Raw genomic sequence first — 27,671 nt, forward strand, 5'->3', positions numbered from 1 at the left:
GTGTCTTGCCACAGCAGGCTTCAGTCTGGACACAGATACACTACAAGTGTCCCTCCGATGGTCTGTGTGTGTGCAGCCTACAAGGCACAGTAATGATGACACTGTCCTGTTATTTACTGAGCTCTTGTGGTGGTAGAAGGATATCATGTCAGTTTAAATGAGGTTACTATTCCACCTAAATCAATCAACACAGGGATTTGAAACCATGAATACTGTTGATAGCTGGCATTTTAATAAAGCTCAAAGGAATAGAAAAACAACATAAACCCATGAGCAGTTGCGCATATTTAGTAAATTGAACAAAAAATGAATTCAGAGTTGGAAATAATACAATGGTTTTCTCAGTATGCTTTATGGATTTCATACAATACCACAATAAAACCTCATTAAGATTTCATACACCTTGCCTTTGCTTTCAACACACTTCCTTCAACGGCTGTACTGCTTCATTCGTACACACCTCCAACAGGTCAATGTCATTACAAAATATACTTCTATATGCCAAAATATATATGTACAGTGCCAACACATGCGGAAGGAACATGTGATCAAAAGTAATGTAAAAGTAAAGTAACAAGCATGACGGTCCTGACGACAGTGGACAGGGTCTTGGGGAAGCATCGTGGGTGAATTCATATATTTACAATCTACTTTGAGGGTAAACAAGCTCTAACAGTTAAGACAACATCCACATTAAAGTGGCTTTTTAAGTGTTTGTTAGTTCCAACTGCAACATGGTCGATGGTGATTAGTCCAATTACGCTTAAACTGCACAGACTGATGACACAGGGTGGGACTTCCGTCTATATTCTACTACTGATGATCGTCTTACCAGTGATACTGTTGAGTGATCACACTTTTTGCATTTGTAGCATAATTAAAGGCCCCAAAGGACAACATACTGATACACAGACGTGATAAATTATAAAAGCTACAAGCGGACTCGCTCATTTTGGATGGATCTGCCATCATATACAAACTTCACTTATATATACGTACAGTATATTATGTTTCTCTGAATAAAATCTAAGACGCCTTTCAGAATATCTTCGAAGCATGATCAAAATGAAATAAATTAAGAGTCTATAGCCGGTGCTTTCCAGAATTGTTTCACGGCGCTCCAGATGCTCAATACTCTCATCATTCCACACTTTTGGAAAGTAATTGCAATCGCCAGCTGAGGTACTTTCCTCACTCTTCACTATACACACACATACACAAATTTGAACTGTTTATACATTTTTCTGTCACATGTAAAAAAAAAAGGAAAGAAAGCAAGAACTACAAAAACGTGCCTGTGTTGTGGAGCAGCACAATTCTCATTAAAAAATGCTGCCTCTACCTGATCACGGATCAGACAGGCCACCCTTGCAACAACCTGCCTGAGGGCGGCGTAATCTGATCCCAGACCTGCGAGTGCACACAAACTCTCCTTTATCACAACAGTCTTTTTTTTTTTAACAGGTGCTGACAAACTCACACCGACACTCACAGCGTATCCAAATGACACAAAACAAGCATAAGGCCACACATGATCAACTTATAGAAACCAAAGTGCCTCTTTGTGAGGCGTGACATTCAGTGCTTCAGTGGTTCAACTAGGTAAGGCATTGGTCCGCCTTTTGTTTTCTTCTCCTTTTTTTGGCACGTGAGAACATTGATACACATGCTGACAAGTAAACACTTGTGTCCCGTTCAATTAGTCCAGAGCGTAACAGTCAACTCTGTAACAACAATGTCTGTGAGGCCCACTTGTGTTCTACATGCCAGTTGTGAAATATTACAGTGAGACCATGTGTCCTTTCAATGAAAATGTAAAACTAACACACACAAATGATCCTGTGCTCGTTCCAGAGAAGCGTGTCCAAATCTTGCCCGGCCGTCTGGTGCTACTTAGTGTGCAGTTTTTTGGGCGTGGCCTGCTTCTTGGTTTGCCACAGATGGCTGGCGATGGTGATGGCGTCCACACTGGCGGACATGGTTTTGGCCGGGATCAGGCTGAACTGCTTTCTGTCCGAGTTGTACTTATACAGGCCCTCGATCATCTTGATCGTGATGCTCTTCGGCCCGATGCCGGCCAGTTTGGTGATCTCCTCTGTCTCCGGGCAGTAGGCGTACACGGACCTGAACTGGCATCCGGCGTCACGGAACAACAGAAGGAAGTTATTGGCTTCGGATTTCTCGATTTCCTGCACAAAACCAAAGAGAAAAGTCATCGTTTAGTGCAGCATATTTCATGCAGAAAAACACAGACACACGTATTTGCAAAACATACATCAAGTATCTTGTTCTTCTGGCCTTCGTTGACCTTGCCAGCCAGGCAGCAGTGAGCCAGGGCATTCTGGATGATGTACTTGTTGGACTTGGCACTCGGCTCCTTGTATAGTTTAGGTCCTGTGGGAAGAAAGCCCGCGCATGAGATTGCAAAAATCTCTGTGTAAATCTCGACAAACTATGTAATAATTGCAGGTATGTCTTCTACCTGTGTACTCATTGTTGGAGGGAGTGGATGAGGTGGTGGAGTCGTTTTCCCAATCCTTCTCTCCGTTGCGACCATCAGTCGAAGGACAAGAAGAAAAACCTTCTGCAGAGTCCGGCCTGGAGACGATCACATACAGACCGACAAATGACACGCGGACATGACAAAAACCCACAACAAACACGAAAAGGTTGATGCACATAAGCATGTATGGAAGCGTATGCCGACAGATTGCACAAACAGCCATGCACACACAGTTATTAAACACACACACATACACAGAGAGAGAGATGTGGTAAAACAAGGTCAGACGTTGTGACATAATTCTCAAACCCTGCCTGTTGTCTTGCATTACATCACACTGAACCGACCCAGCTGTGCAGCGAGACGCAGAGAGGCCTGTTCAGCCAAGCAAAGTCTCAGTGATGTCTTTATGGTTTCTGTGAGGCATGAGCTCAGGTACTTGTGGAGGAAACAGCAAACACAGCGGTGAAAGGCAGAGCAGCCAACAGAAGAGAAGAGAGAAAAGAGCAGCCGGAGAACAATACTGCGAAACAGCGGAAGAGGATAGAGAGCAGGAGAACCGAGGCGAAAACATCTCAGCCACACAGGTCCCATATGTACGTCGATGCAGAAGCAAAACAAACGGCAGTGATGTCATTTGTCAAATGATTTCACTGTTGACAAATCCGTCTACTTTTTATGTGAGTCTGTGTTGAAAGAACGTCGGATGAAAATCAGGCTTAAGTCACATGGAGCTAATTCTACATGAAGCCACATCCGGTTCACTTTGTCTGTTGAATCACTTTTTTCGGAGCATTACTAACCTTCCCTTTCTTTCTTTGGGGGAGCTTAGAAAGAACGGGATATGGGCTAGTTTATTGCCTCTGAGGGACGCATGCAAAATAGAGGGAGAAATGAGAGAGGGATACAAGAGAATCAAGAGTGTAAGCCTCATAAAAGTCAAGACTTAACAATTAAGAAAAAATAACTTAAACGTCATAAAACACCCCGTGACATTAAAGCCACGGCAGAGTATATGATATCTGGGTGTCACAAATGAAATATGGGGTTGTGAAGTTTTACAATTTTAATTGTGGTGGAAATAAACTCAGGGACTGTGAACTGCACAAACCCACTGCAATATTACAAAAGGTAAAAATGAAAGAAGTAATTCTGAACTACTTGTTGTAGTTAAACAGATATTATAAACATACATGACTAGTGTGATACTGTGAGATCTATACTTCTTCTTCTGCTACACAAGAATAAAATACTGTTGAAAGGAACTTAAAGACAAGATTGATGAAAACGGCCTGACAGCTTCAACTGTGTCATCTTGGTTGTTGGTAAATTATTACGTGACAATTGTAACATTTCTTTATATTATGTTTCCCCCTAAAACAGAGGCGTAGTTCTTTGGGTTTTATTGACAAAGGCAGGTGCAGACAGAGTATTTGTGCTTTGTGATTTGTAAATCAAGAGCAAGGTAAGAGAGTCTAGAATCCACGCTACAGGCACAGAGTGGGTTCTTACCTGCTGTTCTTCCTGTTATTTGGGTGGTCTCTGTCGTGGTCAGCCAGATTGAGAGACGCCAAAGAAACACTCGACACTGAGAATCCTCGAGGACGCACCCCTGCAACACAAGGAACGCTCAAGCACGGCTCAGTAATGCAGCCAGAAGTGTGTGTTTGTGCATACGCTTTGTATGTTGCTCACCTGTGGCTCTCATGGGGGGCGTAGGCGACTCCATGACGTCCCTGTGGATGGACTTGGGCCGCGGCTTCTTCTTCAGGCTTCCAGATCGGGGCTTGATGACCTCGTCCATGTTCTCCTCCAGCTTGAGCTGGTTCCTCCTCAAAAACTCGTGCTTGATGTAATCCCTCCTCGCCTTCTCATTATCCTTCTTCTGCAGCTCCTCCTCTGCTTTCAACCTGGAGCAGGAGACAGAGGTACAGATGTATTGTGTGACTGCACACTCAAGTTCAAAAGACACACTGTATGTGTTGATGCTACAGACATGGGGACAGTGTTAGCGTTGGCAAAAAGAGTCAAAGTAAAACAGACCGTGCAGACTCCTTCTTCTGCTCCTGGTCCAGCTCCTGCTGTTGCTTCTTCACCTGAGTCTCCTTCTCCCTCCGAAGCCTCTTCTCCAGCAGAGCTGCTTTCTTTGCTGCCATGTCCTCCTCCCCTTTCACATCATCCTGGTGTTTAAACGGGTGGGGAACACACAAAATAGATGGAGAGATATTTCCACTGCATCTTTAATACTTTCATGAAAAGCTGGCAGTCCTGTTAACTCAGCAGATTAATTATTACCGTGTATTAAGATTCTTCCTGTCGGTGCTACCTGCATATAGCACCATAAGGCTGTATACACTGTATTATTAACGAGAAGTTAATAATACAGTGTATAACAAGTGTATACCGAGGAGTTAAACTTCAGTTGAAAAGCACGTTTTCACAGCAGACATTGTGACTTGTCAAAAATGTTAAAACAATTAGATGGGAATATTGAATTAAAAATCTGTGATGATAAAATGTAAAGGGTTTTTTAGCCAAAATTCCTCTGGGTTCTGATCCATCATAAAATAACACGGAGACGACATATTGACGATATTAATGGGACAATTTCAAATTCAATAGCAATACCGTATAAATCTATAATGTATGAACTTATAAAGCTTGCATATCATTTATTGCTCACTTATACTTCCTCACATATCTTATTGTGTGGAGGTCAACCTATAAAACATTTATCAATTCAACAGCCTTGTTACAAAACCGAGCTATACCTCTTATGAATAAGGCTGGTTATTATGATCACACAAATCCATTGTTTCTAAAATCTCATGTTATGAAATTCAATGAGTTGGTGTCTTATAAAATAATGCAAACAATGTTCAGAGCTAAAGCAAAGTCACTGCCAGACTTAGCTAATGACGTGCTAACGTTAGCTAATGACGTGCTAACGTTAGCTAATGACGTGCTAACGTTAGCTAATGACGTGCTAACGTTAGCTAATGACGTGCTAACGTTAGCTAATGACGTGCTAACGTTAGCTAATGACGTGCTAACGTTAGCTAATGACGTGCTAACGTTAGCTAATGACGTGCTAACATAACGTACGCAGCTCTGCAGGTTTTTACCATGTTTTTATGAATGGCCAGTCTGTGTTCGAGGCCCGGGACTGGGCGAAGGGGTACGGAGCCACGAGTCAAAATGTCTGCTGTCAAAAAGTTTGTTATAAATGTGATTCTCGCATGGCCAGCAAGATTTATGCTTGCAAGTTCGCTAAGATGGACAGACCTTTGACTGGAAGAAAAGACAAACTGGTGATCATCATGGGAACATCAGTCCAACATATTAAAAAGCCTGTCTTGGTCTTGAGTTGCAATGGAGTCTTGTGTTCAAAGCCTTTAAACATGTTGACTCTATTTCACACAAAAGCTATTTCATGGATTTTCTTAAGACATTGGGAAGATCAAAACAATTCTGTCGCTCCAGCTCACCTTGAAGAAGAATCCACAGCACATCTTTTGGTCTTTTCCATACGTGTCTCCTCCTGCCTCTCCCTCTCCTTCGCCGTCTCCCGTCGTCTCCTTGCTGCCGGGTCGTCCTTCTGGAGGTTTCAGCCCAGACAGAGTCACCTCCACCAGGTGTCTTCTGTCCTGGGGCTCTCCCTTGACCCGGCTGCCTGTGGGCCCTTGGATCTCAGACACCGGTTGACACAACACCTCTGACGACTGTGTTTGCTTGACTTCGCCCTTTCTTTTCTCCTGTCGCTCGTCTTCCTTCTCTTTGGCTGCTTCTTCAGTAGACAGCTGAGGAGTGCCAGCACTCTTCTTTACCACTACGTCTTCTTTGTCCTGAGTGTTTTCTTTGTTGTCCTTGGTCTCTTCGTTCCTGCTTTCCAGAGGCCCCTCGTCGTGGCCCAGGTACGCAAACGGGCTGTCCTGGTTTTGGCTGGGGGTGAAACGTCTTAGTCTGGGTATGCTGTCCACTGAGGTCTGGGTGTTGAGCATTCGACTGAAAGGTGTGACCTTCAGATCATTTGGTCGTGGAGTCCTGGGTGTCCTGGCATGGAAGGAGGCCGGACGGCGCTTGATGCCAGCAGGGGAACGGTTGGGAGTGCGAGGAGAGCCGGAAGAAGAAAGGATGGGAGACAAAGACCCAACCGAGCCTCGTGCTGATCCCCGGCCCGTTACACTGCTGCTACGCAACTCGCGGAGCTGCCTGTGTGGAAGAGAACGCACACGGTCCTGTATGTGTTCACAAACAAAATATATCTTTTTCTTTGTCATGAAGTGATACCTGTGCGGAGATGGAGCAGGAGGAGGAATGACCCAGGATTGTTGCTGTTGCTCTCTCATGGACATGATCGTCTCCTGCTGCTGGGCCAAACGCTGCATCTCTGTCTGCAGGAAGCCCAACGACGTGTTCAGCCTCTCAATGGAGCGAGTGTATTCCGTGAGGTCGATTTCTCCCGGAGACGCGCCTGTATCACCCACCACATTGCATGCACAGGTCAGTCAGTCATTTACCAATATGACTGAGCAACCATATCGAGACCGCCTGATAAGGAAAGTTCTCCCAAGCTGACTCTGTTGCAGTTCGTTTGTGGTCTGAAAGCTGCTGCTGTAGGCATCAACACAGGATACGTGAACCTGCACATACGGACCTTTTCCTGTCAAACTTATCCATGCACTCCAAAGGCTGAATGAACTGCAAGACCTCATCCCACTGGCCATCGAGCACCAGTTGCCTGAAACAGAGACAGTTCATTTTTTAAAACACAGGAAACACATTTTAAATGTCCCAAAAATATCATATAAATGTGGTTCTATAATGTATAACTGAAGAGCGAGGGATTTCCAGAATCTCTGATGAGGCGCGGCAGACCCAGACTGCACGTTGTGGTTACTGCCGTTGAGTTCACCTACCTGAGGAAGAGCATGTCGTCTGAGTAGAGCCCGTTGATGACGCCGCTCTCCTTCTCCAGAGCCAGCATGCTGATGTGCAACTTCCTGGAGTTGAGAAAGTCCAGGATCGCCTTGATGATCTCCACCTCCTTCACATTTATGGTTTCCTCCGCTGTCATGGTGACGACGGGCTGACAATGACGGACACACACACACACACACACACACACACACGAAAACTAACAAAATCAGTTGAAGTTTGGTCCCAAGTCTTGAATAAAAGTGATTTTTTAAATATGTGCAACATGTAGAATACATCAATATCAGAAAATATCCCGATTGATATTGAGATAATGATTTCTGCCACATTGCCCAGCACTAGTAGCAAGTTGGAGGAAGCATCTGAAATGCATAAAAGTATAAGCATAGAGATCATCAGTGGCTCGACTGGAAAGCTCCTAAACATGGATGTGTGGAACTGTACGCATCTGAAATGAATGCACACATCTCACACTGGCCTACTTCTCCTTTATGAACCCAAATGTACAGATTTCCATCCAAAATGCAGTCACACATCTCACATTCGTGTTAAATATTGATGGAGCAAAGGTGTACAAGGTGACAGCAGTGCAGTCTGTTGTGATTTGCAACAAGCTCTTGTTTGCGTACTGACTTTATCTTCAGGCTCCACCTAATCGAGTACATCAGGTGGTGTCCAGATGGACTGAGCCTCTGCTTAGGAGGTATTTGTATGCTCTTCAACCTTTGATTTATCTATCCTGCATCAAACATCTGACATATGACACGAGGAGTCCAGCTTTTCCTCGTCAGATGATCGTGAGCCATGTTCGTCCTTAATCACATTCCACATAAGTCTGATGAACACATAAGCTCGTACAGAGGCTGAGATGAAACAAAACAGCGACTTCTGTATTCAACTTAGCCTGAAAGGATGCACTCTCCTCCACATGTCATCGAAATATCTCTGATCTTATTGCCATGACAGTGAGTAGCCTCTCGTGCATCATGGCCATCTATCGATCAACAACTGCTACAAAACACAGACAAATCTATTCTGGCCAGCTGAGAAGTAATCAAACACACACACGCAAGCACTGCAGTCCTGCTAAGCTAGCATGAGAGGAGGCTAACAACACTGGCACTGAGCCTCAAGTCAAACAGCATAAGGAGCTTCGGCTACTTGTTGGCTTTGCATAGCTTCTGAATTGAACCACCGGATTACAGCAAAACCAACAAATAGCTGGTTACCGTTGGCGCTCATACAAAGCGGACTAATGCGGGTTGGTAGGAGGGGACACCGAGTAGCTAGCCAGGCCGAAGGGGAGCGAGAGGCATCCTCCTGTGGTAGCTGGACGGGCGGGGTGCGCACTGACAGCTTCCTCTGGAACAACACGAGCAGTGCTGCGTTTAATGCTCACCTTGTTTCTAAAGATGCATGGGATGAAAAAAACAAGTCCCCCGCGTGTTTCCTTTCGCTGTGGACAGACGCTGTCACGACGAGGTGTTGTCAGCGGTGTTTGTCTGTTGTCCTGTCTGTTCCTCGGCCTCTTCTGACTGCGTCCCCTCCCTGCTGGATCTTTCTCTGCCGCTCCGGTGCTGCCCAGCCCTGCCTGCTGCTGTCTGCAGGAGCGCCGCCTCCATCCATCCTGCGCGCACACCCGCGCGCACGCGCGCACACACACACACACACACACACACACACACACACACACACACACACACACACACACACTCAAACTTCACGCCAGCAGCAAGAGCTCAACATGGTACTAGCAACAAATCAAATACGTACAGATGAATGAAGTGAGATGAACCTTGTCAGATGTCATGTGAGAACATTGTTGATGAATGAAACGGTGGCGTCCACAGAGGTTGAAATGGGGCCCTTTTCATCTGTTGTGCCAAAAAGCCCTTTTCGATTCATTTTTTTTTGAGGTACTTTTACTCCACTGTAAATACAAAATATAAATGAATTAATATATTATAATGTATCATTATGGATTAAGCTACAGAGTAGTGTATACAGTAGACATGAGCCCCATCTTTACCAGCGGTAACATTAGTAATCCTTACACAATGATATTATAGATATTATTCTGACATGAGCCATTCTGTATTAACAACACTTCAGGTATTTTGATTCCAGTACTTCTGTGCTTTTACTTCAGTAAGATTTTAAGAGCAGTACTTTTACTTCCTAACCAATGGAAGACATTCGTGGACGTTGTTAGTCCTCTGCATGTCTGCAGTGTCCTGTTTTTGCATCAAACTTTATTTTTATAAGATTCCATTTGATTGATTTATTAGACAATTGTCTCCAAGATGTGTGAGAGGACATTTTGTTTTATTATCCCAAACAAAGGAATAAACAGCTTTCTCCAATTCAAACAATGTACTGTAAACACGTTCTAAATGTCTTTGGCATTTCTGTCTTCTATTTTCTGTTAATTATCAGCCGACATACTGTAGACACCAATATATCTGCAATGAGCTAATATTGGCTGATACATGGGTCCAGCTGATTATCCATCAATAAGATCAATATGAGGATATGAGGAAACACGTGCAGATTTTTTGAACACTATTTTCTGTTATATTTAACAGCCTTAAGTCTGTGGTATTCAGTGTCTTGCCACAGCAGGCTTCAGTCTGGACACAGATACACTACAAGTGTCCCTCCGATGGTCTGTGTGTGTGCAGCCTACAAGGCACAGTAATGATGACACTGTCCTGTTATTTACTGAGCTCTTGTGGTGGTAGAAGGATATCATGTCAGTTTAAATGAGGTTACTATTCCACCTAAATCAATCAACACAGGGATTTGAAACCATGAATACTGTTGATAGCTGGCATTTTAATAAAGCTCAAAGGAATAGAAAAACAACATAAACCCATGAGCAGTTGCGCATATTTAGTAAATTGAACAAAAAATGAATTCAGAGTTGGAAATAATACAATGGTTTTCTCAGTATGCTTTATGGATTTCATACAATACCACAATAAAACCTCATTAAGATTTCATACACCTTGCCTTTGCTTTCAACACACTTCCTTCAACGGCTGTACTGCTTCATTCGTACACACCTCCAACAGGTCAATGTCATTACAAAATATACTTCTATATGCCAAAATATATATGTACAGTGCCAACACATGCGGAAGGAACATGTGATCAAAAGTAATGTAAAAGTAAAGTAACAAGCATGACGGTCCTGACGACAGTGGACAGGGTCTTGGGGAAGCATCGTGGGTGAATTCATATATTTACAATCTACTTTGAGGGTAAACAAGCTCTAACAGTTAAGACAACATCCACATTAAAGTGGCTTTTTAAGTGTTTGTTAGTTCCAACTGCAACATGGTCGATGGTGATTAGTCCAATTACGCTTAAACTGCACAGACTGATGACACAGGGTGGGACTTCCGTCTATATTCTACTACTGATGATCGTCTTACCAGTGATACTGTTGAGTGATCACACTTTTTGCATTTGTAGCATAATTAAAGGCCCCAAAGGACAACATACTGATACACAGACGTGATAAATTATAAAAGCTACAAGTGGACTCGCTCATTTTGGATGGATCTGCCATCATATACAAACTTCACTTATATATACGTACAGTATATTATGTTTCTCTGAATAAAATCTAAGACGCCTTTCAGAATATCTTCGAAGCATGATCAAAATGAAATAAATTAAGAGTCTATAGCCGGTGCTTTCCAGAATTGTTTCACGGCGCTCCAGATGCTCAATACTCTCATCATTCCACACTTTTGGAAAGTAATTGCAATCGCCAGCTGAGGTACTTTCCTCACTCTTCACTATACACACACATACACAAATTTGAACTGTTTATACATTTTTCTGTCACATGTAAAAAAAAAAGGAAAGAAAGCAAGAACTACAAAAACGTGCCTGTGTTGTGGAGCAGCACAATTCTCATTAAAAAATGCTGCCTCTACCTGATCACGGATCAGACAGGCCACCCTTGCAACAACCTGCCTGAGGGCGGCGTAATCTGATCCCAGACCTGCGAGTGCACACAAACTCTCCTTTATCACAACAGTCTTTTTTTTTTTAACAGGTGCTGACAAACTCACACCGACACTCACAGCGTATCCAAATGACACAAAACAAGCATAAGGCCACACATGATCAACTTATAGAAACCAAAGTGCCTCTTTGTGAGGCGTGACATTCAGTGCTTCAGTGGTTCAACTAGGTAAGGCATTGGTCCGCCTTTTGTTTTCTTCTCCTTTTTTTGGCACGTGAGAACATTGATACACATGCTGACAAGTAAACACTTGTGTCCCGTTCAATTAGTCCAGAGCGTAACAGTCAACTCTGTAACAACAATGTCTGTGAGGCCCACTTGTGTTCTACATGCCAGTTGTGAAATATTACAGTGAGACCATGTGTCCTTTCAATGAAAATGTAAAACTAACACACACAAATGATCCTGTGCTCGTTCCAGAGAAGCGTGTCCAAATCTTGCCCGGCCGTCTGGTGCTACTTAGTGTGCAGTTTTTTGGGCGTGGCCTGCTTCTTGGTTTGCCACAGATGGCTGGCGATGGTGATGGCGTCCACACTGGCGGACATGGTTTTGGCCGGGATCAGGCTGAACTGCTTTCTGTCCGAGTTGTACTTATACAGGCCCTCGATCATCTTGATCGTGATGCTCTTCGGCCCGATGCCGGCCAGTTTGGTGATCTCCTCTGTCTCCGGGCAGTAGGCGTACACGGACCTGAACTGGCATCCGGCGTCACGGAACAACAGAAGGAAGTTATTGGCTTCGGATTTCTCGATTTCCTGCACAAAACCAAAGAGAAAAGTCATCGTTTAGTGCAGCATATTTCATGCAGAAAAACACAGACACACGTATTTGCAAAACATACATCAAGTATCTTGTTCTTCTGGCCTTCGTTGACCTTGCCAGCCAGGCAGCAGTGAGCCAGGGCATTCTGGATGATGTACTTGTTGGACTTGGCACTCGGCTCCTTGTATAGTTTAGGTCCTGTGGGAAGAAAGCCCGCGCATGAGATTGCAAAAATCTCTGTGTAAATCTCGACAAACTATGTAATAATTGCAGGTATGTCTTCTACCTGTGTACTCATTGTTGGAGGGAGTGGATGAGGTGGTGGAGTCGTTTTCCCAATCCTTCTCTCCGTTGCGACCATCAGTCGAAGGACAAGAAGAAAAACCTTCTGCAGAGTCCGGCCTGGAGACGATCACATACAGACCGACAAATGACACGCGGACATGACAAAAACCCACAACAAACACGAAAAGGTTGATGCACATAAGCATGTATGGAAGCGTATGCCGACAGATTGCACAAACAGCCATGCACACACAGTTATTAAACACACACACATACACAGAGAGAGAGAGATGTGGTAAAACAAGGTCAGACGTTGTGACACAATTCTCAAACCCTGCCTGTTGTCTTGCATTACATCACACTGAACCGACCCAGCTGTGCAGCGAGACGCAGAGAGGCCTGTTCAGCCAAGCAAAGTCTCAGTGATGTCTTTATGGTTTCTGTGAGGCATGAGCTCAGGTACTTGTGGAGGAAACAGCAAACACAGCGGTGAAAGGCAGAGCAGCCAACAGAAGAGAAGAGAGAAAAGAGCAGCCGGAGAACAATACTGCGAAACAGCGGAAGAGGATAGAGAGCAGGAGAACCGAGGCGAAAACATCTCAGCCACACAGGTCCCATATGTACGTCGATGCAGAAGCAAAACAAACGGCAGTGATGTCATTTGTCAAATGATTTCACTGTTGACAAATCCGTCTACTTTTTATGTGAGTCTGTGTTGAAAGAACGTCGGATGAAAATCAGGCTTAAGTCACATGGAGCTAATTCTACATGAAGCCACATCCGGTTCACTTTGTCTGTTGAATCACTTTTTTCGGAGCATTACTAACCTTCCCTTTCTTTCTTTGGGGGAGCTTAGAAAGAACGGGATATGGGCTAGTTTATTGCCTCTGAGGGACGCATGCAAAATAGAGGGAGAAATGAGAGAGGGATACAAGAGAATCAAGAGTGTAAGCCTCATAAAAGTCAAGACTTAACAATTAAGAAAAAATAACTTAAACGTCATAAAACACCCCGTGACATTAAAGCCACGGCAGAGTATATGATATCTGGGTGTCACAAATGAAATATGGGGTTGTGAAGTTTTACAATTTTAATTGTGGTGGAAATAAACTCAGGGACTGTGAACTGCACAAACCCACTGCAATATTACAAAAGGTAAAAATGAAAGAAGTAATTCTGAACTACTTGTTGTAGTTAAACAGATATTATAAACATACATGACTAGTGTGATACTGTGAGATCTATACTTCTTCTTCTGCTACACAAGAATAAAATACTGTTGAAAGGAACTTAAAGACAAGATTGATGAAAACGGCCTGACAGCTTCAACTGTGTCATCTTGGTTGTTGGTAAATTATTACGTGACAATTGTAACATTTCTTTATATTATGTTTCCCCCTAAAACAGAGGCGTAGTTCTTTGGGTTTTATTGACAAAGGCAGGTGCAGACAGAGTATTTGTGCTTTGTGATTTGTAAATCAAGAGCAAGGTAAGAGAGTCTAGAATCCACGCTACAGGCACAGAGTGGGTTCTTACCTGCTGTTCTTCCTGTTATTTGGGTGGTCTCTGTCGTGGTCAGCCAGATTGAGAGACGCCAAAGAAACACTCGACACTGAGAATCCTCGAGGACGCACCCCTGCAACACAAGGAACGCTCAAGCACGGCTCAGTAATGCAGCCAGAAGTGTGTGTTTGTGCATACGCTTTGTATGTTGCTCACCTGTGGCTCTCACGGGGGGCGTAGGCGACTCCATGACGTCCCTGTGGATGGACTTGGGCCGCGGCTTCTTCTTCAGGCTTCCAGATCGGGGCTTGATGACCTCGTCCATGTTCTCCTCCAGCTTGAGCTGGTTCCTCCTCAAAAACTCGTGCTTGATGTAATCCCTCCTCGCCTTCTCATTATCCTTCTTCTGCAGCTCCTCCTCTGCTTTCAACCTGGAGCAGGAGACAGAGGTACAGATGTATTGTGTGACTGCACACTCAAGTTCAAAAGACACACTGTATGTGTTGATGCTACAGACATGGGGACAGTGTTAGCGTTGGCAAAAAGAGTCAAAGTAAAACAGACCGTGCAGACTCCTTCTTCTGCTCCTGGTCCAGCTCCTGCTGTTGCTTCTTCACCTGAGTCTCCTTCTCCCTCCGAAGCCTCTTCTCCAGCAGAGCTGCTTTCTTTGCTGCCATGTCCTCCTCCCCTTTCACATCATCCTGGTGTTTAAACGGGTGGGGAACACACAAAATAGATGGAGAGATATTTCCACTGCATCTTTAATACTTTCATGAAAAGCTGGCAGTCCTGTTAACTCAGCAGATTAATTATTACCGTGTATTAAGATTCTTCCTGTCGGTGCTACCTGCATATAGCACCATAAGGCTGTATACACTGTATTATTAACGAGAAGTTAATAATACAGTGTATAACAAGTGTATACCGAGGAGTTAAACTTCAGTTGAAAAGCACGTTTTCACAGCAGACATTGTGACTTGTCAAAAATGTTAAAACAATTAGATGGGAATATTGAATTAAAAATCTGTGATGATAAAATGTAAAGGGTTTTTTAGCCAAAATTCCCCTGGGTTCTGATCCATCATAAAATAACACGGAGACGACATATTGACGATATTAATGGGACAATTTCAAATTCAATAGCAATACCGTATAAATCTATAATGTATGAACTTATAAAGCTTGCATATCATTTATTGCTCACTTATACTTCCTCACATATCTTATTGTGTGGAGGTCAACCTATAAAACATTTATCAATTCAACAGCCTTGTTACAAAACCGAGCTATACCTCTTATGAATAAGGCTGGTTATTATGATCACACAAATCCATTGTTTCTAAAATCTCATGTTATGAAATTCAATGAGTTGGTGTCTTATAAAATAATGCAAACAATGTTCAGAGCTAAAGCAAAGTCACTGCCAGACTTAGCTAATGACGTGCTAACGTTAGCTAATGACGTGCTAACGTTAGCTAATGACGTGCTAACGTTAGCTAATGACGTGCTAACGTTAGCTAATGACGTGATAACGTTAGCTAATGACGTGCTAACGTTAGCTAATGACGTGCTAACGTTAGCTAATGACGTGCTAACGTTAGCTAATGACGTACTAACGTTAGCTAATGACGTGATAACGTTAGCTAATGACGTGCTAACGTTAGCTAATGACGTGCTAACGTTAGCTAATGACGTGATAACGTTAGCTAATGACGTGATAACGTTAGCTAATGACGTGCTAACGTTAGCTAATGACGTGCTAACGTTAGCTAATGACGTGCTAACGTTAGCTAATGACGTGCTAACGTTAGCTAATGACGTGCTAACGTTAGCTAATGACGTGCTAACGTTAGCTAATGACGTGCTAACATAACTTACGCAGCTCTGCAGGTTTTTACCATGTTTTTATGAATGGCCAGTCTGTGTTCGAGGCCCGGGACTGGGCGAAGGGGTACGGAGCCATCACTAATGTTACCAGTGCCACCTGTTCCTTTCATTTATGACGAGTCAAAATGTCTGCTGTCAAAAAGTTTGTTATAAATGTGATTCTCGCATGGCCAGCAAGATTTATGCTTGCAAGTTCGCTAAGATGGACAGACCTTTGACTGGAAGAAAAGACAAACTGGTGATCATCATGGGAACATCAGTCCAACATATTAAAAACCTGTCTTGGTCTTGAGTTGCAATGGAGTCTTGTGTTCAAAGCCTTTAAACATGTTGACTCTATTTCACACAAAAGCTATTTCATGGATTTTCTTAAGACATTGGGAAGATCAAAACAATTCTGTCGCTCCAGCTCACCTTGAAGAAGAATCCACAGCACATCTTTTGGTCTTTTCCATACGTGTCTCCTCCTGCCTCTCCCTCTCCTTCGCCGTCTCCCGTCGTCTCCTTGCTGCCGGGTCGTCCTGGAGGTTTCAGCCCAGACAGAGTCACCTCCACCAGGTGTCTTCTGTCCTGGGGCTCTCCCTTGACCCGGCTGCCTGTGGGCCCTTGGATCTCAGACACCGGTTGACACAACACCTCTGACGACTGTGTTTGCTTGACTTCGCCCTTTCTTTCCTCCTGTCGCTCGTCTTCCTTCTCTTTGGCTGCTTCTTCAGTAGACAGCTGAGGAGTGCCAGCACTCTTCTTTACCACTGCGTCTTCTTTGTCCTGAGTGTTTTCTTTGTTGTCCTTGGTCTCTTCGTTCCTGCTTTCCAGAGGCCCCTCGTCGTGGCCCAGGTACGCAAACGGGCTGTCCTGGTTTTGGCTGGGGGTGAAACGTCTTAGTCTGGGTATGCTGTCCACTGAGGTCTGGGTGTTGAGCATTCGACTGAAAGGTGTGACCTTCAGATCATTTGGTCGTGGAGTCCTGGGTGTCCTGGCATGGAAGGAGGCCGGACGGCGCTTGATGCCAGCAGGGGAACGGTTGGGAGTGCGAGGAGAGCCGGAAGAAGAAAGGATGGGAGACAAAGACCCAACCGAGCCTCGTCCTGATCCCCGGCCCGTTACACTGCTGCTACGCAACTCGCGGAGCTGCCTGTGTGGAAGAGAACGCACACGGTCCTGCATGTGTTCACAAACAAAATATATCTTTTTCTTTGTCATGAAGTGATACCTGTGCGGAGATGGAGCAGGAGGAGGAATGACCCAGGATTGTTGCTGTTGCTCTCTCATGGACATGATCGTCTCCTGCTGCTGGGCCAAACGCTGCATCTCTGTCTGCAGGAAGCCCAACGACGTGTTCAGCCTCTCAATGGAGCGAGTGTATTCCGTGAGGTCGATTTCTCCCGGAGACGCGCCTGTATCACCCACCACATTGCATGCACAGGTCAGTCAGTCATTTACCAATATGACTGAACAACCATATCGAGACCGCCTGATAAGGAAAGTTCTCCCAAGCTGACTCTGTTGCAGTTCGTTTGTGGTCTGAAAGCAAACTGACCCACCACAGGACTTCATGATACGAAATGTGATTTTTAGCATACATTTCTACTTCTTCTGGACGTGAACTACCGAGTTCTTATAAGCAATCTGTAAGCAACACTCACCTCCAGCATCCTCACAGGGGGATTTAGGAGCAGCTCCGTCTGGCTTGCATCGCTCTGCCCGCTCCATGCTGCCCTGGTTGGTTTCCCTCGAGGCCGTGAGGGACTCTGGAGAAGGTGCTTCTGCTGCGCCCGAGCTGGGGCTGAGGGGGGCAGTGATTCCTTTTCTTCTCACCACATTTAGAAAGGCTGTTCTGCCCATCCTCTGACGATGGCGGGTGAAAGCTGCTTCCACCTGTGACGAGAGCGACACGGTGTGAACATTTCTATTTAAAGCTATACTACTTGGCTGTCTGTCTTTGTCCTGGTATTTTTACCTTCTTCTTTTGGGCTTCAATGGCTCTCCGTTTCTCCTCCAGCTTCATCCTCAGCTGAATCATCTCTGTGGCTATCAGGTGGGAGGGGTCTCTGGGGGAGGGCGTTACTGGAGAGGGAGATGTGATTGGCAAAGGAGGTGTAGACATCTAGAAAAAAAGTGCAAAGATCATTGACAATAATTCTATGCCGACTAACTTCACTCCAAACTGTATTTCTGCCTCTGCAACAAAGGTAGAGTTTAGACGAGGGAATGAGTGACCCACAATAGGACACAAACCTGAGAAGAAATGCTTTTTGGCAGGTGTGCATATGGCACATTGAGATCTGAACTCTCCGGTGTGGTTCCTCCACTACTCCTTCCCTCCAGCTTCCTGAACTTCTGCTCTGCAAAGCTCGTCATCCGGACCATGCCTCCTCCAGAGGACGAGGCGGGGCTGACTGTGTGGGATCTGGGGATTGTGGGTGCTGAACTGGGACAGGGGCTGCCCCTGTCGCCCCCGTCTCCCCTCTCACCCTCGTGGTTAGCATCACTGACTCCTTTCCGTCCTCCTTCCCTGCTCTTCTCCTTCTCCAGCTGGTCAGGCAGAGGACACGACCGGGTCATGGCCTCACAGTCTGGGTCTATGTCTGAATAGTCTTTCAGGGAGGAGGAGTCCTCATCCAAGCTCTGGATGTCCTCTGTCCCCACATGGATGCCGGTGTCAACTTCATCTGTGGACACAGAGTTGGGGTCGTGGTCGTTCAGCTGAGCCTTAGCTGAACCCAGGTCGTCTCCTTGACCTCGGGCCCCTGAAGGGTCTGAAGGCTCCGCACCGTGGAGAAAGAAGCCATTGTCTCCGTCCCCCACGCCCAGGCTAGCGTGGGGCCGTTCAGTGTCGTGGATAATCTTCAGGGCCTCCTCGATGCTCGGAGGACTTGATGGGCTGATGTGGCTACTGCGGTTGCCATGGTGATTGTTGGGGCTGTGGTGGCTCTCTGGGAGCCCATTGGAGTACCTAGAGACAGATTTGGGTAAATGAACCGATGATTGGTTAAAGTAACGGTTAGCTTTAGGGGATATTGACAATCTCATCTGCTGGATGTCCTTCTCATCTTTACATCTCTTTGTAGTTTGAACATTTGTACATGTAGTTTACCTCTAACGTTAGCATTGGTAGCAGAGCCCTGAGGTAACACATGGATTTAAGAACAACTTAGATCATTTGTGGGTTCTCAAAGCTAATAATCTTGTGTTTATCTGTAAAGATTATGTGCACGTTGAACCGTTGAAAAAGCAAATTACTGTAAACAGGCGCTGCACTTGCTGCTGCAGGCACTAATGTGGCTACAACTATAAATAAAGGCTAAATAATACACTAAACCTCCACCCACATATGCTAATTAAGTCTTTATTTTCCCACTGAGCTAGGAAAAAAATCCGTTTGTCACTAAATAAATGAAATCACATACATTCTCTTCGACTACTATTACTCTCTGAAACAGTGTCATAAAATCCATCCATTCATTTATCTCGTGTGTGAAAAATTGCGGGATGTCCACCAAAAAAACAACAAAACTGTTTCTTTAATTGAGAATGTGGCGATGTAGAGGACAGAGGTTCAGTGTTTAAAAACCACCCCTCTGCTGTACCTGCTTTGGTTCTTGACTGAGAAGGTGTTGTTCCTCCCGAGGGGTTTGTGGGAGGTGAACTCCTCGTCCTCCTCAGGTATGTGTCTGCTCTGGCCGTTTACACTGACGGGCATGAGGGAGAGGTGGCGCTTCATGACCCCTCGAGATGCATAGTGAACTTTGAATCCAAGACCGTCACTGCTGACAGAGCGGGTCATACCACCGAGGGAGGGCGCTTCACAGGGCGGCACAGTCCGGTCTCCGTCCAGAGGAATCTCAAAGGCGATCCCCCGACAGGAGGAGCTGAGGGAGGACATGTAGTGTTAGTTTAATAAGGAAACATCAGACCACTTCACCACTGCTCTAGTAGGGCCACTGTGGAGTTCAGGTACCGACCGTTTCTCTTTGGGCCATGTCCCAACACAGCCCTCCACGTAGGACATGGAGGTAGACCTCTTCATTATACCTGTCACAGACACAGAGTAGCTTCTTACTGCATGTATTAAATCACTTATTTCAACAGTTAACGACACATGCTGCGGTGATCTGCTTTAGTTTCATATTTGTGTAGGGCTCAAATATAGCATGCGTGATACTGGAGCGACTGACTGCATGTATGTAAATCAGCCACTAGAGGGCCTCTGGTTTCACATCCTCACATTCCTCCACTGTTCTGTATTCATAGCCCAGGTAACTGCTAACAGTACTGATTATGTTGTATTGTTTAAAAGCACTACATAACTATGTATGGACAAGTAGAGGAACAACTGTTACAGCTTTGTTAATAAGAACAGTGATACCAATGCTCCAGTTGTATTTACAAACGAGGAACATGAAACAATACTCACTCGCATTGTGACAAATCTGGACGCATGATCACTAAAGAGAGATTTATTCACAGCCCCAGCTGATAACAAATAGTTTACCCTGTGACGAGGCATTCTCAGGGCTGTCAGGTGCGTCTGCATAGCTCTGTGTGATTGGACTGGAAACAGGAGCCATATTTCTACAGGACGATACAGGCTCACAGGCTGCAGAGGAAACATATGACAGGTACTCAACATTCAACTGCAACCTCAGGTTAATTAATAATGTAATCCTTTAGCATGCATATCATCATCATCATCATCGCAGTTAGCAATAGCATGCGGATGTTATTGTGAACTTGTACTGTACCGTTTGGATCAAAGACTCTGGGCTGTACAAATGAGGGTTTAACCACTTCAAACCACCAGAAAAGCTCAGCCATAAACACCAGGTAGTTACTCTGCAAAACCACACACACACACACACACCTTTGTGGTAAATATTGCAGACACATATGAAGTAATTTATTTATATCATTAACATGACACGTGTCTCTTTGCAGTCACAGCTTCTTCTCCCTGTGTCTCTGTAAAGATGTTGGTTGAGCTTCTATCGTAATATCGTACAGCTTTTGACAGATCAGTGAGGTCACAGCCTGTAAACTGTTAGGTGACGGGCTCAGGTGTGTGTGTGTGGTTGAATATTATTTCATGTTTCATCATCTGGATGCTTTATTGTCAAAGCCCTGCACCTCTTGAAAACTGCCAAAAACACCATCTGGAGTTCAGTTGAAATATGTCACATGTGCACAGACGGATGCACAAATCAGCGAGTGAGTAACTTAAATCAATGATGAATGCATTCATGTTATAGAGAGAGAGGCTCTGGGGGCTTATATGGATGATTTCATCTGTAGGAAACCTCTTAGTTAACACACACAGATCAGTTCATTCACTTTCTAGCAAGAATAGACGTAAAAAGATGTAAATTCCTAAAAACTTGATTTTCATTTTAGATACGCCAGATAATACTGCTTAATGGCAAACGCAACATGTCTGTTTGTATAATATATGAAATGAATGGACATGCACACACACACACAGGATTTAGTGGGCAGGCTATGGGGAATGGGCAGCGTGCCCGTCTCTTTGACTGGTCTTCATGACCATGCTCTCCCTCTCCTCCCCTCCTTTGCCTACTTGTACAATTCTAGCACTATACACTCAACGCACCATCAACACTATAGTGACTGAGAAAGGAAGGGAGAATTAGAGAGCAAAAAGTGCACAAGTGTAAAAACCGTCTGCTGTGTTGTTTTGAAGAATGGAAAGTCCCAGTCAGCTTGGACCGTGACTTGAATCTGAATGTTTTCACCCCACGCTCCCTGCATGCTATTTACCCACACGGCTTCTAAGAGAGCCTTTTCAAGTTGTGCAGAATTTTATTATTTAGAAACAAATGTGTGTAAAATGGGGAGATTGAAGCCTGACGACAGAGTGAATCAGCTGTTGTTATCTTTGAAGTTCACAGATTTTACTGAAAGATAGAAACAGAGGATGTGGAGGTGGGGGGGGAGACGAGGGAGGCAGGCAGAGACGGGTCAGGACTGTGAATCTCCTCTGAGCAGAATCTGTCCTCTGTCTGACAGAGGGGGGGGTATTTGGCTTCCAGCGCTTGCACTAGAAAAGAAACGACACTCTGGAACACGCAATCTGTCATATTCATTTAATGGCAGCAGAGCAATACTCACTGTTGCAAAATGATCTTTATGTCCCTGCTAACACACACACATACACACAAACAGCCCCTTAGAGAACCAAGCCTGCTCACACACATTCATGATTCAACTTTTCCTTGCCCGACTCATTTTTTCCTATTTTAATGCCGCCCTAACGCTCCCTGTTCCCCGAAACACTTTTCTTTCTTTCACTGAATCCACAGGGAAAAAATAGCACTCTCCACAGCCTCCACATACATTTCTTTATTTTTCACATTTGAATATACTCCTTACCTTTATAGATGCGTGTGCATAGAGCATGTCCTCCAGGCTGAAGTGGCAGCAGTGGTTGAGGTTGTTCCTGCAGAACTCCTGCACCAGCTGAAGGTTGTACAGACTGTCGGCCAAAGACATGGTCTCCTTGAGGCAAATGTCTGCTCCGCCAGGGGAGGGGTCAGACACACAAGGGAGGGGTCAGACACACAAGGGAGGGGTGATAGCCAGGCAGGAAGACAAGCAAAAGATAAGGCATAGTTTATTTTGGATGAGGATAAAATGATCCTACTTTTCCCACTAGTATTTGCACCATATGCAGAAGCTGATTTGAATCACTCAAAATCCTTGAAACAGTTCGTGACACACTTCTTCAAACTCGTACTAGATGAATCATCAGGATGTTGATCCCCTGACGTTACTGTAAGGACGGCCCATGCATGTGTATAATATCTGACAAGAGGGAAAAGACCCGGGACAGACAACCAAACATTACAGCAGATGGTTTCTCTGGAATTATGTCATTCTGCACTTTACTGGACCTCTTTATTATCCTTACAGGAAATCAATCTGCCAGCAAGAAGACCTAAATTACCCTCGCTTCCACATCTGGTCCACATGTGTACGAGCGCCCCGTGAGCTATATTCAATCCCGAGAGTCTCGGAGCACCGGCACGAGAGTTGTTTATCTTTGAAATAGCAGCCAGCTACTCCTCTGACGGTTCCTCGTCACATAACCCTCGTGACCAATCACAGCCCAACTCGGGGCATTTTTAGAAATGAGGGCGCAGCGAAGTTGAGAGGAAGCACGTCTTTGTTCTCCATGTCTGTCCTGAAACCTCTCTGCCTCACAGTGTCTTTCTAGGGTCAACATCCTGAACAATATCCTGCATTTATATCATTAAATGTGACCACAGAAGGTCCAAACAGGGTCCTTAATCTCTTGATTATGTTGTTCTTCGAGATAAAGATTAGTTTAGCCCACTGAAAACATTTCCTGTAAAAGGCTACTACGCTATTATTTGTTTTTATTGAACTGACTTCCTTTCTTATTTATTCAAAAGACAAAAAGCCCTCACAAAATAAGGGCAAGTTGATCATAATTATGCTCTTTGTTTGAAGCCCTTTATTCAAATGTTTGTCTGTAGTTAGAGCAGCGAGAGCAGAGAAAAGCCTCCTTTGTGCTGTCAAGTTGAGCCTCGGAGTCATTGTGGTCAGCTCATTGAATGCTATTTCTAATGTATAAGTGAGCTGACTTCAGTCTTTTCGTGTAATCACAGTAAGAGTGGGTGCGGTTACAGATCGAGCGGTTGGTCCCACCTTCCAGCCCGACGGCCTGTGGGCAGTAAAAATGCAGCAGGGTGGTCAGAGCGCAGCCGTCCGTGTTGTCCTTCAGCAGGTTCTCCACCAGGGGGAGCGACGGAGCGCTCCTCTGCTGGACAGGGTCCCTCCTGTAGCGAGCCTGAAACCATGGCAACAGCACAAAGACACCACATATGTGTCATCGGGGGTGGGGGTGGGGGGGGGGGGGGCGCTGGATATGAACAGTTGGCTTTTTTATTGTTGGTGCAATATCTGCATGAGCACTTTTACCTGCATGCAGCAGTGCACACACACAACTCAATGACGTAAGTGTTAAGTTAAAGCGTAGGGTGGGCTTCAGGCTCAAATAATGCATATTAAATTCCTCATGCAGATAATCAGATGCAATAGAATTACATCGTCTTAAATGTAAAACACGTCACTAACGTGCTCCCTGTGATTGCTTGTGAGGAGCAGTTCGTTCTCTAGAAGGAGAAAAGGAGCAGAATGCATATAACAGATGAATTGCTGTCAGCACGACTCGTCTCACGGGGGCGTGTGATTTAAAGGTTAATAATAATTTGTTAGTAGCGCATCCATCATTTTCTGTTTCTCTAGGCCTGTAAAAACCAGAGACGATACCACTGCATGTGTCTACAGGGCATCAGTACTCCCAGTTTGCCCATAAACACACAACAGTGGCGTCACGTATGCATTTTACAAGAGATACGATGGAAGTTTTAATCCCAGCAGCTCTCGCTGTCTGACAGCCTCTCCGTTTGTGCATTGAGCTCAGAGGGACTAAATGTTGTCCTCCTTTACATTTGGTCTGTAAAAACTGATTTAAGCCGATTTAAAGACATACAACCGAAGAAAATAACACGGTTTTCAATGCACAATACCGACAACAGACATGCCAGATCAGAAACAAGGAAATGTGTAGCTAACAATACCGGCGCATCAGCATTAGTTTGTATTCAAAAGATACATTGGCTAATTCCTGGTGTTCATGCCAAATATAGTTTCTGACCTTTAAGGTGTGATGCAAGTTTAAAATAGTTACTATATCATTCAATGAGATTCCTGTGAATGTGGAGACGAGGGTTGAGGTGGGAGGTATGTGACCAATGCATGATGGGGCTCAGGGCCACATGCAACTACAATGTGAAGGAAGGGGTGTGTCCTAGTTTTGGGTTAGACAGACAGGAGGAAGATGGTGGCGGTGGATGAACAGGAGTTCTTCAGAACGGATGGACTTACAGGTACTAATCTCCAGTACCATTTGCTAGGAGACTTGATGGTGGATGATGATTGGACAACAGAAGAGAGTGGAGAGGCGTTAGGCCGACAGCAGAACACGTTTGGCTACTTACAGCTGAGACTGTATGGGAGTATGAACTCTGATAGTGCATGCTACACCTCTGCACAGTCCTCTACATGTAAGCATCCTGTCAATAACTTCTTCCCAGCCTCTACAATCTGCCATAAAAAGGTGCTCAGTGGAATTCAGTCTCAGCTAACAAACAGCCTTTTGTCTTCATGGAGTTGAACTGTTTTTAAGGCTAATGGCATTTTAACTGTACACATGGAAATATTTGACTTTTGGTTAAATTGTTCTCCTCATAATACTCGTTATTTTTTAAGAGACAGACACTAATGGACCATATCTAATTATACAATCGGACAATTTTCCCAGAGGGTCTCAAATATTCCATCATAAGAGAGGCCCAGCGGAGCTTTGCGCTAAAAGCTAACAGGTTAATACGAAGCTACGGTTCTGATGTTAAGCAGGTATAATGTTCTGTTTACTTTAGTTTAGTTTGCACAATTAAAAAAAATATACAAACACAGCAGAGATGAATAATATGACCGATGTGCAGGAAGAGTCAGAAAACCCACTGGGCCTATTTAAAGTCTCCACCGATATAATATTATAGAGACCACAACATTAATATACATATGACGAGGTAATATTGACGACAAAGTATTTTAACAAGATACGATATAATCCTGGTTTAGCTTGTTAGCATGCTAATTTGCCGCTGGGGCTAACGTCATGGCAGTTTTGTAGGAAGTATTGGATAAAAGAAAAGTTTGAAAAAGTATGTCGGGTTGATCCTCTGGGGAACAGAAATATATGTACAATATTCCACAGTAACCCATCCCAAAGTTATGGAGGCGTTTCGTCCTGTGCTGTTGGGAAATCCTTTAAAAACATATTGGCCTCTGTGCAAAACATTCCACCAAATTTAATGGAAATCTGTTTTGAGATATGTTGTGAACTAATGAGGAGAACTAATAGGACCCTAAACCTTACAACATAAACCTCCTTGAAGGAAGTTGTCAAAGCTACAAGCTTACATTCACACTGTATCCACACACACACACACACACACACACACACACGCTGAGCACTTAGTCATGAGACCACAGTTAAAGATTCTTCACTGTCCCAGAATAGACCAGACCAGACTGAGAAGTGTCTTGTGCTCATCCATTAGTGTGCGTGTGTGTGTGTGTGTGTGTGTGTGTGTGTGTGTGTGTGTGTGTGTGTGTGTGTGTGTGTGTAAAGGTACGTGTGAAATGATCTCTTAAGTACGTCCCACTCAGTGAATAGTCTTCTTCTATTGAAGCTGATAATGCAGAGAGGGAGCTGTGTGATGGAGCGAGCAGTAGGAAAGCCGCTGACTGTCACCGAGTGTACAGCGTAGTCCTCGCACTCTTAAAGAGACCTCCTTAAGGGGGGGGGGGGAATGTGCCAAAAAAGTTCCACAGCAGATAAGAGCTGATTTAGTGACATCCTGCAGCTCTTTGATAAGAAAATCATTTTTTCTCCATTAGACGGAACCATGTGACCATTTTACAACTTGTTGTATGCAAACAGTTCAATCTATGGTAACGGGTGTGTACGTCAGCCATGCTTGCAGTGTGGCTTTATGGACGGTACTGTCGGTCAGTCCAGACTATAATATCTACGACTACAACTATATTTTCAACTGTCGGATGGCTTGCCATGACATTTTGTACCGACATTCATGGTGCCCAGAGGATGAATCCTACTGACTTTGGTGATCGACTTAACATTTATGGTTTTGAGTGAAATGTCTCGACAACCATCTGAGGGCCTGCCATGAGGTGCAGATCTTTATGTAAATCTTTTTGCCTGATTTTTCACCCAGCGCCATCATCGGGTCAACTTTAGTTTAGGACCAAATAGATGACATTCAGCCTCAGCTATACTTTGTGTTTAGTGCTCATTTAGAAAATGTTAGCATACTAACATGCATGCATACATAACACCAGCATGTCCCCATTATCACTGGGAACATGTGGCCGTGCTAGCATTAGCATTTAGCTCAAAGCACCCCTGCGTCACAGAGCAGCTAGCATGGCTGTGGACGGTTAGCACGCCGGTTAGCTGAAGCTATCTCTGAAACCAGCCAGGTCGCCACATTCAGCCGAATCAGAGTTTCAATCAGTGTTTACCTCTTTGATTTGGGACTGAATTGCAGGAAGTTTACTTTCCCGTTTCCTATTTGCTCGAGTTCTATTTTTTGCCTGTGTGCATGTACACATAATACTTCTTTTTCCATTTGTTAACCTTCGTTCACCCTCTTGTCTCTGATTTAAAGTACCGACCCGAGGCGAGGGTCATGATAAGGCCCTGTGCTGTAGTCTCATGGTTAAGTGAGTGGAAGAGGACGGGAGCTGACGGCTGTGTGTTTGTCCCAGCAGACCGACTCTTTGTGTCACATGGACCTTACATAACTACGAGTCCTGCAGGATGACAACACTGTCTCTGTCTGTCGCTGACTCTTTAGCTACAGCTGACAACGTCCCAGAGTGTCTCTCTCCATGTCTCCCACCCTGGTGTCATTTCTCCCTCCCCTTCCCCTCTCTCTGATTTTCCCTCCTCTCTCTCTCTCTCTCTCTCTCTCTCTGTTTCACATTTCTTTGTCTCTAACAGCAGTGTTTTGCGACTCTTGCCAACATTTCTCTGCAGCTGGTCGGAGACTGAGCTCATCTGTTCCTCTGATGTACAGAGCTCTGTGCTGTATGTGTGCGTACATATCATGTGTGTCTGCG

The 27,671-nt window shown here is 44.6% G+C and overlaps 2 protein-coding genes across 5 annotated transcripts in view; both read right to left on the bottom strand.

Annotated features, from left to right (window-relative positions):
• Window positions 1-210: 210 nt before the first annotated feature.
• LOC306789250 (calmodulin-regulated spectrin-associated protein 2-like) lies at window positions 211-8,986 on the bottom strand. 3 transcript variants are annotated; one of them, XM_079285097.1, is made up of 12 exons: window positions 8,841-8,986; window positions 7,423-7,592; window positions 7,161-7,244; window positions 6,794-6,977; window positions 5,992-6,715; window positions 4,547-4,683; window positions 4,199-4,413; window positions 4,016-4,115; window positions 3,307-3,366; window positions 2,483-2,598; window positions 2,276-2,394; window positions 211-2,189 (listed from the first exon to the last, which is right to left on the bottom strand). In XM_079285097.1, the coding sequence occupies exons 3-12, from the start codon at window positions 7,228-7,230 to the stop codon at window positions 1,890-1,892; spliced, it is 2,025 nt and encodes a 674-aa protein (XP_079141223.1). In that variant the 5' UTR covers window positions 7,231-7,244; window positions 7,423-7,592; window positions 8,841-8,986; the 3' UTR covers window positions 211-1,889. The 3 variants fall into 3 exon arrangements, with proteins under 3 accessions (XP_079141223.1, XP_079141221.1, XP_079141222.1); XM_079285095.1 differs by having other exon boundaries at window positions 5,992-6,977; XM_079285096.1 differs by lacking the exon at window positions 3,307-3,366 and having other exon boundaries at window positions 5,992-6,977.
• A 1,270-nt stretch (window positions 8,987-10,256) lies between these two features.
• LOC306789249 (calmodulin-regulated spectrin-associated protein 2-like) overlaps window positions 10,257-27,671 on the bottom strand; it is a 29,625-nt gene continuing 12,210 nt past the window's right edge. Inside the window, exons 5-22 of one of the 2 annotated variants that reach the window (XM_079285093.1) lie at window positions 23,604-23,745; window positions 22,305-22,444; window positions 20,663-20,753; window positions 20,413-20,517; window positions 19,883-19,952; window positions 19,508-19,789; window positions 18,156-18,873; window positions 17,878-18,024; window positions 17,564-17,795; window positions 17,131-17,314; window positions 16,332-17,052; window positions 14,595-14,731; window positions 14,247-14,461; window positions 14,064-14,163; window positions 13,355-13,414; window positions 12,529-12,644; window positions 12,322-12,440; window positions 10,257-12,235 (exon numbers count right to left, since the gene is read on the bottom strand). In XM_079285093.1, the coding sequence (XP_079141219.1) occupies window positions 11,936-12,235; window positions 12,322-12,440; window positions 12,529-12,644; window positions 13,355-13,414; window positions 14,064-14,163; window positions 14,247-14,461; window positions 14,595-14,731; window positions 16,332-17,052; window positions 17,131-17,314; window positions 17,564-17,795; window positions 17,878-18,024; window positions 18,156-18,873; window positions 19,508-19,789; window positions 19,883-19,952; window positions 20,413-20,517; window positions 20,663-20,753; window positions 22,305-22,444; window positions 23,604-23,745 (3,879 nt within the window). In that variant the 3' untranslated portion in view covers window positions 10,257-11,935. The remainder of the gene's footprint in view (window positions 12,236-12,321; window positions 12,441-12,528; window positions 12,645-13,354; window positions 13,415-14,063; window positions 14,164-14,246; window positions 14,462-14,594; window positions 14,732-16,331; window positions 17,053-17,130; window positions 17,315-17,563; window positions 17,796-17,877; window positions 18,025-18,155; window positions 18,874-19,507; window positions 19,790-19,882; window positions 19,953-20,412; window positions 20,518-20,662; window positions 20,754-22,304; window positions 22,445-23,603; window positions 23,746-27,671) is intronic. The other variant, XM_079285094.1, reaches the window with a different exon arrangement.

This window comes from Melanostigma gelatinosum, assembly GCF_949748355.1.
Source record: "Melanostigma gelatinosum genome assembly, chromosome: 15".
In the NCBI taxonomy this organism is placed as follows: Eukaryota; Metazoa; Chordata; class Actinopteri; order Perciformes; family Zoarcidae; genus Melanostigma; species Melanostigma gelatinosum.